The following is a 14209-nucleotide window of genomic DNA, read 5'->3' as shown; positions in this document are numbered from 1 at the left end:
TCAGCTTGGCTTCATTATTTGGCACAGTATTTTAATATTTCAGAAGACACATTCACATGACTCAACTTTGTGAGCAAAGGTTCGGACTGGCTCCATTCAATAATCATCATTGCACGATATCGTGTTTGCTCTGCGGGGGAAGCAACGACTGCTAGTCCAGTACTGACCATGTCCTATCAGACCATTTTATCAGCTATGACTGTGACCACTGCAGCATAAATATCTCAGTGGAAACTGCTGGAAAGTGGAGAGTGGGAAGGAGGCGCTGAGATGCCGGAGGCAGAGAGCTTTATTTGCTCTAGGCTCTTCGTTATTGCATATAAAAGGCTTACAGGGACTGAAATACTAAAGTAGAGGAGGAGGTGGGGAGAAGACAAGTGGAGCTGCCATTGCAGAGACCAGCACTAGCCATGGGGAGAGCTGCCCAGCAAACCCTCCTCTCTTTACTTTGTCTAGCAGCAGCGGTTTGTCAGGCTCAGGACACCTGCCCAGGTGAGTGAAAAACAAACCTGTTCCCAACTGCGTTTCATAGTGTGGTTCTTGCCAACCTGGATCCTGGGGAACTGGGAACTGTTCAGGAATGTTTCTTGTCCTACATGTCTATAAAGTGCTTTGCCTGCTTATGGTGCTTTTTAAATAATAAGAAGAACAGCTTCTTTGTACAAAATTCCTTTGTAGAAATTACTCTCTATTGCAGAAGTGCCTGTCACAGACTAGAGGTGTTCAAAAGATAAGACACAGTTTTTTTGCCAATAATGTAGTGAAATTGTTGTCTCTTCTCTTCACTGAGAATCTTCAAAAATTGACTTGACCTCCTCTCCCTCATGTTCATTTACTGTCTTCCAACCTCTCAACGCTGCTGCTGGAATCTCTCTGTCTAAAGCTCCCATTTCCTCTGCATATTGGGGCCAAAGCATTTCCAATCTGGCAACTGACCGACCCACACAGGCAGAAGACCGAAATTCTGGAAATTAAAATCTCAATCTTCAAAGCTCAGAGTGAGCCTATGATTTCAGATCCCTCTCCTTTTTAAAATTCATGTTGACCAAATTAAGATTATTTGTAAAATTGCAACTGTTGTGTATCTATCACCACACATCCACTACACAACTCTTTCCATGTCAACACATTCACATTGAGAATCCAGCAGCATTTGAAGGTTTATTTTACTTCATCATGAAATCCTGGAAATCCTTATGCAAGATTTAGTCACATTTGTGCAGATATCATTCAGGCAAAGGGTCTCTTGGAAGGAAATGTGTCGTTTGCTAAATAAGGATTGAATACAGGCTTTGCCATCTTATGCATAAATTTTTATACTATTTCAGAGCAATATTGCTTTCTCATTTCATCTCCTTACATTCGTGATCATTTTGAAAATCATTTGCTATGTACAGTTTATGCCCAAATGTTCCATATTTGGAGGAAGAGTTCCTGTGTCACCGGGAATATTAACCAGGTCCACCCACATTTTGTTTACCTCAAAAATTCCCACATCAATAGAGCTCAATGGAGTTGACAGGCGTGTCCCTATTTTTCTCCAGTGATGTCCCTATAAATAATTTTAAATCTCACAATGTGTATAATATAGAGAGGGAACTGTTAGGTTAAAAAACATATTTAAATTCTTTAAAATGTATTTCCTGAGCTTCTAAGAGCAATTGTTTTTAAAATTATTTTATTTTTGCACAATTTCTTCACTGAATGGCAGCTATTTGTTCTTCCTCTGCATTTCATTCCGCTTTTGTTTCTCTGTAGTTAATTTCATTAAAAGATTCTCATGAACTGGCACAATGCTGCAATGGTCGGGTTGCAAACACTGCAGCAGAAGGTGTACATAAAAATTAAATTTGAAGTGATTTTTTTAAAAATACAAATATTTAATAATTTCTTTTTAACTTTTGTTTTCACAATAACTTAAAGACTAATAGTAATAACCCCCAATTTTTAATATTAGGGCATTATCTCTGAAATGCTTAAAACTGAAGAAAATGTTGGATTTGTCACTAATAGAGAAAAGAAAACCAAGGAACTATATAGGCTTTCATTTGCTGGGTTTATCCCTCCGGATTTCTGCAGAATGTTTCAGATCCTTAGAACCTAACAATCATTGATTATGGGTTCATTTCTTTCCCCAGAAGTGAGCTTAGTGGGTTTCAACAGTAAACTGTCCATTCTCCAAGGCTGCCCTGGAATTCCAGGTGCCACAGGACCCAGAGGAGACCCAGGAAATCCAGGAACACAAGGTACGTTCTCAGGCACTGAATGGGAACCAGGGATGGCTGGGTGCTGAGGTAAATGGGAATTACTTTTGTAATATACTCAGACTTTGGAGATTCTCCTCAACCCTGATATGAGGAAACTCACATGGCATCTCCCATATCCCGTGGCAAGGGATTGGAGATTCAGAATAAGTAAACTCTGAAATATTGTCCATTCCGTTTGGGTTGTCAGATTGGCAACCAAGTCCTCTGGTTCTTTTCCTATCTCTGTCACTGGCTCGCTGTGTGACCTTAGTCAAATCACTTTCTTAGAGCCTCAGTTTTCTCCTCTGTATAATGGCTATAATGGTCCTTTACCTCCCAGAGGTTATCTGAGGCACATTTCATTGATCTGTGTAAATGCTTTGAGACGTTTGGATGAGAGGGGCTAGAGAGGAGGAAATCATAATTATTATCATGAGCCATGACATTTTTAATGGCAGCATGTATAAAATGGTTGTTTACCAGCTTTGGTTCTCACCTGGCAGCAAGATGTGCTTGTACCTTTGACTTCAATTGGCCTCTATGCAAGAGTCCATACTAGGGGATCCTGATGTCAGATCAGGGACTCAGCGAGCCAGATGCAGATACATTATGTGAATTTTGACACAGATGGCTTATTGTAATTCCAGGTTGGGATGGTAGGTGGGGATTACGTACTCAGTATTTACGCTACCTTGGAAACTATTCAGTCAGTTTTCTGTGTTTGCAGGACAACAGGGACCTCAGGGGATCCCTGGAAAGGTGGGACTAACTGGCCCAAAAGGTAAAGTAACAAACGGCAGAGAAAGGTGTTTTCCTACAGGTGACCTAAGAACAGGAAATAAGTTTTTAATCAAATATCTCTTAGAGCTAGTTATACATCACCAATTCCTCTCACATCGGTGTTCGAAAAACCACCATAGCTTGCCTTCACTCTCTATTTGACAATAAAGGGTTTATTATTGCAACAGAACTTCAGTTCTGATCCACTGTCAGGATCTTGGTATCTCTGATCAGTCTTTACTATCTTATTATTTGTTCAATCAGGAGAAAGAGGTCCTGCTGGCGCCCCTGGAGTGAAAGGTGAGAGACCTCAGATGATTCTTTTCACTGCAGAGCCCAGGGCCGGTGCAAGGATGTTTCACACCATAGGCGAAACTTCCACCTTGCAGACCACCCCCACACCCGTGCCCTGAGGTGCCCCCCACGGTGGCAGCTCCCTCCCTCCACCCTGGGGCGCTTCCCTCCTCTGCCCTGAGGCACCCCCACCGCCGCAGCTCACCCCTGCTCTGTGCATGAGCACGAACACCCTGAGCACACCATGGCTGCTTCACTTCTCCCGCCTTCCAGGCTTGCTGGGCCAATCAGCTTAGGCGGGAGAAGTGAAGCAGCCACGGCGTGCTCGGGGAGGAGGCGGGACAGGGGTGAGCTGGGGCGGGGAGTTTCCCTGTGTGTCATCCCCTCTCCCACTTACTTGCTGTGCTCCCCTGCCCAGCTCCCTCCGCCTAAATGCCGACGGCGACCGGGGCGGCGAAGATCCAGCTGTCGCAGTCACTGCCAAAGAAAATGGCGTCCCCCAAATCCCATTGCCCTAGGCAACTGCCTAGGTCACCTAAATGGTTGCACCGGCCCTGGCAGAGCCCTTTTTGCTGTTCATGATGATAGAGAAATTGGGAGCAATTATCTCTCCTCCTGCCCTGTTTCATTGTACAATTTTTCCTTCCAGCTTCTTGCCAAACAAAAAAGCTGAAATGAGATTGGGTCCAGTTAAACAAGAAATGTCCCCTTTTTGTTTTTGTTTAATAGACAAATGACAAAACAAAACCTTGTTCTGAAATGAGGAGTTGGAACATTTCAAAATTGTGAATAAAATATTAGCCTGAAAAATTTCACCCAGCTCTAATTATAATGTCTGATATGCCATGAGTCCTATTCAGGCACAGGAAATAGATCTCAACTGCAGTGGAGATGTAGCCAAAGCCTATTTCATGTCAGCCAATGCAAAATACAAGATAAGATAAATGCAGTACTACCAGCCCCAAATCTCTGAAAAATTTAAGTCAGGTTCATCAAAAATCAGGAGACTGGTTCTAGAATCATGAGATTATGTAAAAATAATAGATGTGGTGTTCTTTTTATTTGCCTTTTTGAGTATTTAGGGTGCACTTGGGTCACATTTTGAGGCTTTCACCATAGCTTTGAGGGTTAGAAACTTACCTTTTTATTGAGGCTGATGGCTGCAATTATGTCATATCCATTTGATCCCAGGAGCTTGGGCTTTGAGGAAAATAATAATTATCACGAGAGTCATGACAAAATCATGAGTGTTGGCAACATACATCACTTAAGTCCCACAAAACGCCAACTTTAACAGATTGTGCAACATGTAGGTTGTACATCGACTTTGAACTAGCCCCTCAACACAATTAAACACAAGCGATTGTTGTAGTGAGATGTTGAATTATGTAGCTGACCTACAGGCAAAACAAAGATTTTATTCTGAGTTCTTTTTTTAGGAGAAAAAGGACCCCGGGGAGCTATGGGAGCCCCTGGAACAGCTGGTGAGACCCTCTGCATTCTCCTTTATACTCTGCACATCATTTCAGTTTTATTTTTGCAGCACAAACAATTAAGTGGCTCAGAAAGCTTGAACAGTTATCACGTCCACCCCATGTCCACAATATCTATATTAATCCTCCAGTAAAATTTGTGCTCTACAAAGAGAGAAATAGCCCCATTTACAAAAACAGGTGGCCATCCATGTGTGGTAATGTTTGGAACAACGCTGGCCAGATGACCTTTGGCATGAGAGAGAATAGTAGAAATGTAAGTGAAATCTGTAGAGCTGGATGTGTATCCTAGAGAAGGCTTCTTTCTCCTATCCTTCCTTATATTTCATACATACTGGGAGTGGGGAGTATGAACCGCAAGAAATGGATCCCTTAGAGGAATGATCCTTTTTCTACCAGTACTTTATTTAACTGATATTCTCCCTTTGTCACTTGGAATTTAAAAAAAAAAAAATTGAGTCATATTCACAGGCAGTGTAAGCATATGGGGAGGGATAGCTCAGTGTTTTGAGCTTTGGCCTGCTAAAGTCAGGGTTGTGAGTTCAATCCTTGAGGGGGCCATTTAGGGACCTAGGGCAAAAATCTGTCTGGGGATTAGTCCTGCTTTGAGCAGGGGGTTGGACTAGATGACCTCCTGAGGTGCTTTCCAACCCTGATATTCTATGATTTTAAGTTAAAGGTGTCTACCCTGAAGAGCTCAGTCTAAAAACACTATAGGGTAGCTCTTGGAAAATGCACAGCCCAATGTTCTTGGGGGGAGGGATAGCTCAGTGGTTTGAGCATTAGCCTACTAAACCCAGCATTGCGAGTTCAATCCTTGAAAGGGCCACTTAGGAACCTGGGGTAAAAATCAGTGCTTGGTCCTGCTAGTGAAGGCATGGACTTGGACTCAATGACCTTTGAAGGTCCCTTCCAGCTCTAGAAGATAGGTATATCTCCTATTATTATTATTAACTCCCCTGACTTGGTGGGCATTTCTTCTAGTTATTGACCAGCAAATAATTTAGTCCATTAAGGACCAATTCTTAGCCCTGCAAGTAGGTGCCTCATGAGAGAGTTACAAAATAGTGTTGGCTACATAATGAGAGCCGTCTCGCTGGTTCAGGCTGGAAGGCTCAGATCAGATATGTGTGTGAATCCATTAGCATTTGGTTTTCTCAATTAAAAGCTTGTCTAGAGCATTTTTAATATAACTAGTACTTTGTTATCCCAGCTGCCGCAGTTGGCCAATTATATAGTTTAAAAGACAGTAAAACATTTTCTGGTTCCACTTCACTTTCTCTTGTGTTTCTTTTCATGACCAGTGGAGAAAGACCTGGAAGACAAACAGTGTAAGAAAGGTGAGTGTTTCTAATGACCACTAAATGCCACCTCATTCCATCCAGAGACCCAAACATGAAAACTCATTAGAGATAGACAAATTGCAAAAAAATACATCTGTGATTTACCACATTTGCTGTTCTCAAAGTATCCGCAAAGAGACTTGGATCTTTTAAAATGAAGGTGTTTGCTGTTAGCATTTGGCCAGCGAATCTTTCTCCTTCAGCTGATGGGTTCTCTTGCAAACTGTTTGGTGTGAGTATTCCTGTGAGTATCTAATATTCTTTCAGGGTGAGTGCTCACCCAATCACATAATGACTGGAAGCCCCTCTGACTCACAGAGAGATTTCAAAATGCTGCATAGGTACTTGCAGTACAAATCTTTGTGCACATTTCAGTTTCCATGAGTTTTCAAGATGCTTTGAGCCAATCCTCTGTTCAGGATGAGCTGGTCTCACACAGAACACGGGGGGTTGGGCAGGTGGTTGTGTCTTTTCCTCTTGCAAACAAACTTCATACAACCACACTGGCACATTGGAGTCTAAATAATTTGGTTTGCTAACTACAGAGAGCATGAAAAGCCTAGATGGGTACCAAAGCTGCTGCTGTGGTAAGTTTCCAAAGATAGAACACAGAGGGACCACAAACTATTGAAAGGGATACTACCCATTTCCCAAACACTACAGTGGGGAGGAGAGGAGATGGTGGCTCAAACATTGTTTTCCGGTTACCTAATTCTGCAGTTGATCTGGCCCTCAGTGCAACATAAAGCAGCCTATGAGTCCCTGCACAAGGACAGTTATACAACCAATTTACATATTTCAATTCCTCTTTCAACCAGGAGCAAAGAACTGCAAGGAGCTGTTAACTAGAGGGAAAGTTATGAGCGGCTGGTACACCATCTACTCCCGTGACTGTAACGCCATAACCGTGCTGTGTGACATGGACACAGATGGTGGAGGATGGATTGTAAGAACCGAGCATAATGAAGCCTATTGGACATTGTTTATTGAACAAACAGTTTTCTGTCCCAAAAATGGGAGGTGGCCCTTACCCAGTGGGTTGTAGCTAGTAGAAAAGCATGAGGATGGAAACTCAGAAGCGGTTAGATCACCATGGTTAGCCGAAATAAAGAACACAGACACTTCCTGAGCCCTTCTAATCTTCACGAATCCTTGAGTTGTGGGGATAACTTGGTTGTGAACACATTGGGTTTCATGGAGGGAACCCAGAGCTTTAGACTCTAAAAGGCCTGGTCTGAGGGGACATTTGTCACTAGTCCACACAGTTAACCAGGTTTCCCCTCTCCTGGCTCTTCGAGCCTCCTCAATAGCTGCCCAGACTCTGGAACCAGAATTCCTTCTGTCACAGGCCCATTGACTCAGCTGCTCTGTCCCTCAGGCAGCCCCTGAGTTTGAGAGGAGAGAGAGTTCTAGGGAGCTGAGGGGTTTGAACCCTGTGTGTACCTCACATTTAAACCTTCCAATTTATTATTCTGCTTATTTATATCCCAGTAGTGCCTAGAGAATGTGATGAAGATCAGGGTCCCATTGTGCTGGGTGCTGAACACACACCCTGAGAGACAGCCCCTGTCCCTTACAGCTCACAATCTCCATAGACAAGGCGAAGAAAGGGCTGCTCAGAAAGCAGAGATGATGTGACTTGCCCAAGTGGCAGAAGTGGGTATAGAACCCAGGTCTCCTGATTGCCAGACCAGTGCTGTAGTTTTCAGACCATGTGATCCTTTAATCTAGTGGTGTTGCTGCCAAGATTCAATATGATCCTGTGGGACAAGCCTCCATCTGCAATAGTCATCTGAGGCTGAAAGAGATCTGACCCTGTTAAATCTCATCCAGTGATTTACAGTCTCAGGGTTTCTGGTCTCCTGCTCTAGTAGGATGGAAATCAATGTGGGATTTCCCAGCTAAGAACCTCCTGTTTCCCTGCAGGTGTTCCAGAGACGGATGGATGGTTCTGTGGATTTTTACCATGACTGGAATTCATACAAAAGAGGTTTTGGCAGCCGGCTGTCAGAATTCTGGCTGGGGAACGACAATATCCATCTGTTATCATCCCTTGGTAAAGACATCACTGATGCATTCTTTTCCTTACAGCAACTTTCTCCACCAAGATTTGTTCCCACATTTTAACCATGGATACAGAGTATAAATTTGTACTATCGGTAGAGGTAACCCGTCTGCTCCAGACACCCCTTCCTGTTCCTTACATCCCAGTCCTGCCACACAAAACTATTGAAACCAATAATGCTGTGGTAGCTGGGCTGGCTCCAGTCGTGATTAATGGAGCAGCATTTGGTCCTTTGGTGGTTCACCCACAGTACAGCAATAAGGGATGTTACAGCGTGGATGAGGTCATAGATTATGAACTACCTTAGCAAAGCATAACACGGAGCAGATTTTTAATAGGGAGGTTAGGTTGGTGGGCAGAAATTGAATTGATAAAGGTTGATATGAAGATATTGGCTTGATGCAAGAATCAGTGGGTGAGATTCTATGATGTGTGTAATGCAGGCAATTTAAACTAGATGATCATAATGGTCCCAACATAATGAAGCCTGATTCGTGTTTAGAGTCTTCAGGGGCTTCTGCAATAAAAACAATCAATAATTGTAATAAAAACAAATGGAAGGTGCTGAACATTTTGCTTTCAAATTCTTTTCTAAAGGTCCCCAGGAGCTTCGCGTCGATCTCAGAGATTTTGACAACAACTATGAATTTGCTCTCTTCTCGTCATTCAGAGTTGCAGGAGAGACTTCGAAATACATGCTGTTCATTGGGCCCTTTGTTAATGGCACTGCAGGTAGATTCTCAGCTCATACTTTACCCTTTGTGGCAGATGGAAAAATGGAAACCAAAAGTGATGCAGAGTATTCTATGGCAGAAGCAAAAGGCAATGTAATCTGTGGAAATGATGTGTCAGGAAACATCAGTTATTCTCCTGCTGAACTATTAAAGGAAAAACACAAGGTTTAGTGACAACAAAACATATAGTATAATATGGATATCCTGCATAGTGCAAGTCTGAAAGCAAAATAATGAGCAGATGTAGGCACAGCTACTCCTGGTTGCTTTCCTAAATTAAATCTTAATGCCCCATAGAAATATCTGAATTAAAATACGTAGGCACATCAGGATTGGTACAAGTCATTGAATGGCTACATATGCCCCATGCCATGCAAACTATGCATCCAAACCCCTGTATACCAGAGACAGAAATAGTTTATGCCATGCAGAGTCTTCTACACATCACTGCAGGATTGCTTAGGCAGACCCACAAGGCAACTAGAGAGAAGGGCTTTTAACTAGGTTTAAAAGGGGCAGGGGACAAAAGCCAATAGCTAGAGATAAAAAAGGGCCACCTTAACAGAGGACCAGATTTTTGGGGGGGCGGGGACATGTAGAGTCAGAGGAGGAAGAAGAGAGTAACCAGTAGAGGCATATACGCAAAATCTCAGATACCAATACATAAATGCAAGGCGGATGGGGAATAACAGGAAGAGCTGGAAGGATTAGTACAATAGTAAATTTACTACCTAAGTGGCATCACTGAAACTTGGTGGGATGAGTTTCATTACTGGACTATTGGTATAGTGGGGTAAAGCTTGTTTAGGAGGGACAGGCAAGGTAAAATGGGAGGAGGTGTTGAATTATACAGCCAGAGTAAATACACTTGTTCTCTGCTCCAGGAGGAGGCGAGAGGCAGACCAACTGACAGTCTCTGGGAAAAGAAAAAAAGCATAATAAATAGACATGATCTCTTGATACAGGTGTACTATAGTAATGAGGGACTTTAACTACCCAGATGTTTGTTGGAAAAACAAAATTTGTGATAAGCCCTTGGAATGTAATGGGGACACCATTTTGCGGAGGAAGTAACCAGGGGGACCAGCCATTTTAGACTTAATTCTGACCAACAAGAAGGAATTGGGAGCGAATCTGAAGGCAGAAGACAATTTGGGTAAAAGTGATCATGAAATCACAGATTTCTTTATTCTAAGGAAAGGAAGGAGTGGAAACATGGACAAACTGTTGAAGAGAAGTACAAAAGAATAGCATACCCATGTAAGGACAAAATCAAAAGGCACAAAATAAGTTACACCTAAGAAGGAACAGAAAAATCCATAAGAAGGGATTCTTTACACATATTAACAGCAGTAAGAGAAAGATGAAAGCAAGTGTAGTTCCTTACTTAACAGGAATGGAGAGCTAATAACTGATGACATCAAGAAGACTTGGGTGTTTCATGACTAGTGTGTTTCAATCTTCACTCAAAAGGTTACTGGTGATGACATATTCACACTATTAACAACAAGCCCAAATAGTGGGGGAAAAGTTAAACAATATTTAGATAAGTTAGATATATTCAAGTCGGGAGGGCCTGGCAAAACTCATCCTAAGGGAATAAAATAGCTAGCTGAAACAATCTCAGAACCATTAAAAATTATCTGGAGAACTCCTGGAGGATGAGTGAGGTCTGAGAGCACCGGAGAAGGGCAAACAAGTACCTATCTTTAAAAAGGGGAACAAACGGGACCTGGGGAACTTTAGGCCAGTCAGCCTGACTTTGATACCTGGAAAAATACTCACTCAAATTATTAAACAATCAAGTTGTAAACACCTAGAGGACAGTAGGATTAATTAGCAATATCCACCATGGAGTTCTCATAAACAAATTATGTCAAACCAGCCTAATTTCCTTCTTTGACAGGGTTATTGGCTTAGTGGATAAAGGGAAAGCAGTAGACATGATATTTTTTGATTTTAGTAAGACTTTTGACCAAATCCCACATGGCATTGTAAATAAGCAAACTAGGGAAATGCAGTTTGGGCACAATTACTGTAAGGTGGGTACACAACTGGTTGAAAGAGTAGTTATCAATGGTAAGCTTGGAGCGTGTATCTAATGGGGTTCTGCAGGGGCCCGTCCTGAGTCTGGTAGTAGTCAATATTTTCGTTAATGAGTTGGATAACTGAGTGGAGCATATGCTTATAAATCTCCAGATGGTACCAAGCTGGGAGGGTTTGTAAGCACTTTGGAGGACAGGATTAAAATGCAAAATGACCTTGGCAAATTGGAGAACTGATCTGAATTCAGCAAGATGAAATCCAGCAAAGACAAATGCAAAGTGATTCACGTAAGAAAGACTAATCAAATGCACATCTCCAGAATGGGGAATAACTGGTTTGGTGGTAGTACTCCTGAAAAAGAATTGGGATTTAGAGTGGATCACAAATTGAATATGAGTCAACAATGTGATGTAGTTTCACAAAAAGCTAATATCATTCTGGGTGTGTTTTCAAGACTGTGGCATGTAAGAAACAGTAGATACTTGTCCTGGTCTACTCAGCTCCGGTGAGGCCTCACAGAGAGAACAGTGTCCAATTCCGGGCACCACACTTTAGGAATGATGTGGACAAACTGAAGACAGTTCAGAAGAGAGCAAGAAGAATGATAAAAGGTTTAGAAAACCTGACCTATGAGGAAAAGTTAAAAAAACTGGTGGGTGGGGGTAGGAGGAATCTGGTAACAATCTTCAAATATGTTAAGGGCTGTTATAAAGAGATATACCTATCTCATAGAACTGGAAGGGACCTTGAAAGGTCATTGAGTCCAGTCCGCTGTCTTCACTAGCAGGACCCAAGACAATTCTGATCAATGTTCACTGAAGGTAGGACAAGGTGTGACCAGCTTAATCTGTGATAAGGAGATCTAGGTTAGATATTAGAATTACATTTCTAAGTATAAGAGTTGTTAAGCTCTGGAATAGGCTTCTAACAGAGGTGGTGAAATCTGCATCACTGGAAGTTTTAAAGAACAGGTTGGGCAAACACCTGGCAGGGACGCTCTAGATTTACTTGGTGCTGCCTCAGCCTAGAGGGTTGCACTTGATGACTGCTCAAGATCCCTTCCAGATGGACATTTCTATGATTCTGTGATTCTATGATCCTGAATCCACAGCAGGCTCCGAGCTAAGCTATTAAGTTAGGAGCACATTGGGCTCATGTTACACCATCACAATGGTGGAAACTGATTTCAGGATGCCCAAGGACTGAGCACATTGTCGGCAATGAGTTACTCTGGATTTATAGTGGTGTAACTGAGATCAGACTATAATTTTTTGGCATCTTTTCATCTACAAGAGATGGTGGGAATTGCAGCCTATGATATAGATGGTTTGCAATGTCTCATGTGACTGAATAGTCCAATCGAAGATTTGCATGATCTTTGGTAGTTTTTGCAAATGTATCTATCTTGGTTGGAAGCTGCTTGCTTCCTACGGGCTCTTTTCTCTTCAAGCTGTAGGAACCAGCTTCTGTCATGGACTTTGAAACCCTGATGGAAACGGTGGTGCCACTTGTTATGATCACTTGCCAAGATTCGTCATAGGTCAGGATTAACTCCAATTCCTTCATATCTCATTTGCTTGTGTTTTTATAGCGAAGCTTGAGACTTCCCATTGTTCTTGTTCCCTTTGATAGCTCCCCTTATAGCATGTCCTTGGGTATGTGTCCATCTTCCAACCTACTCAGATGGCCCAGCCAGTGCAGTCCTCTTTGCTTGTCATACTTGGTAAATTTGCCCTTCGAAGAACCTCTGCATTGGTAACTTTATCTTCCCATTTGGCGTTGAGTATGCAGCATAAACAGCATAAGTGGAAACTCTTTAATCTTTTCTTCTATTGAGCATAAGTTGCCCATGTTTCCCCACCATACATGAGAGTGCTGATGAAGCAGGTTTGGTACATTAGCATTTTGGTCTTGATGATCAGCTGTGAGTTGTTCCATGCTCTTTTAGTTAGTCTGCTGAAGGTGGTGGCAGTCTTTGCAATGGAAACATTTTGTTCTTCATCCAGTGAGAGGTTTGTGGTCACTGTAGAACCCAAATAGCTGAACTTTTTGGATGACTTCTATCTGGTTGACATTTAAGGTGATTGAAAGATCTTGTGGATCTCCCATCCTTATACAACCATTTTTTTGATGCTGATGGTGAGAGCAAAAGACTGACAGGTACTTTAAAGGCTATCCATGAGTTCTTAATGGATCTTCATCGTGGGCTTTGAGGGAAGCAACATCAGTGAATAGAAGTTCCCTGATTAGCACCTTTTTGACTTTGGTCTTTGTCTTAAGTCATGACAGGCAGAAGAGTTTCCTATCCTATCTTGTGTGGAGATACAGTCAGAATATGGGCTGGTGAAAAATGTTCCTCTCTGGAAATAGAACTGGAATGTCTCTCCTGACCCCAGGGAGGTTTCTGCTGCTTGGTGAAGGGAGAAATTTAGTAATCCCACTCCAGAACCACCAGGTTGGGCTGTGGGAACTGAACTGTAAAAATGTAAAAAATAAACAGTAAGAGATTATCTCACCCACCTTGTGTCTGTAAAAACACGTAATAAATAAACCCAATTGTTTCTACAGGGGATTCCTTAACTAACCACAACCACATGATGTTTACAACCTACGACCAGGACAATGACGTGTCTGGGATTAACTGCGCTGTAGCCTATAAAGGGGCCTGGTGGTACCGGGAATGTCATATGTCCAACCTGAACGGATTATACCTGAAAGGAGCCCATGAAAGCTATGCTGATGGGGTGAACTGGGCTTCACACAAAGGGCACCAGTATTCCTACAAGATGACAGAGATGAAAATGAGGCCCGTGTAGCTAATCAAGGACGCAATTGTAACAATTATACTTAGCTCTGATATAGCAATTATAGGCCTGTCATAATGAACATTAATCTGCAGATGACAATAAAGATCTTTTCTTTATCCACCAGCCATGAGGGGGCAGACATCATCGTATACACTTACCCAGCGCAGTGCACAAGGACTAGAGCTGGTTAAAAAAACATAAGAAGAGTTTTGTGGGGAAAAGATTGAATTTTAAAGTGGTTTGCATTTCAAAGGATTCTAAATTAACCCAGTTTTGATTTTGTGTGTTTAATTTTTTAAATTCCTCTCCCTGATATATAGTATCTGAAAATGTTAGTTTATTTTCTCGTTTACCAAAATCCTGGTTTTCTATAAAGGAAAAAAAAGGTCACTGACATGAGA

General features: G+C 42.2%; 1 protein-coding gene across 1 annotated transcript; it reads left to right on the top strand.

The window, feature by feature from the left end:
* Positions 1-410: 410 nt before the first annotated feature.
* LOC127036002 (ficolin-2-like) lies at positions 411-13817 on the top strand. The gene is made up of 10 exons (XM_050926417.1): positions 411-492; positions 2139-2246; positions 2974-3027; positions 3291-3326; positions 4760-4804; positions 6118-6153; positions 6975-7102; positions 8083-8212; positions 8819-8953; positions 13570-13817. Exons 1-10 carry the CDS (start codon positions 411-413, stop codon positions 13815-13817), a joined length of 1002 nt encoding a protein of 333 aa, XP_050782374.1.
* Positions 13818-14209: the final 392 nt, after the last annotated feature.

Source organism: Gopherus flavomarginatus, chromosome 17, assembly GCF_025201925.1.
Source record: "Gopherus flavomarginatus isolate rGopFla2 chromosome 17, rGopFla2.mat.asm, whole genome shotgun sequence".
Taxonomy (NCBI): domain Eukaryota; kingdom Metazoa; phylum Chordata; order Testudines; family Testudinidae; genus Gopherus; species Gopherus flavomarginatus.
The sequence above is the reverse complement of the archived record's forward strand: the minus strand, read 5'-3'. Positions and strand labels throughout refer to the sequence as shown.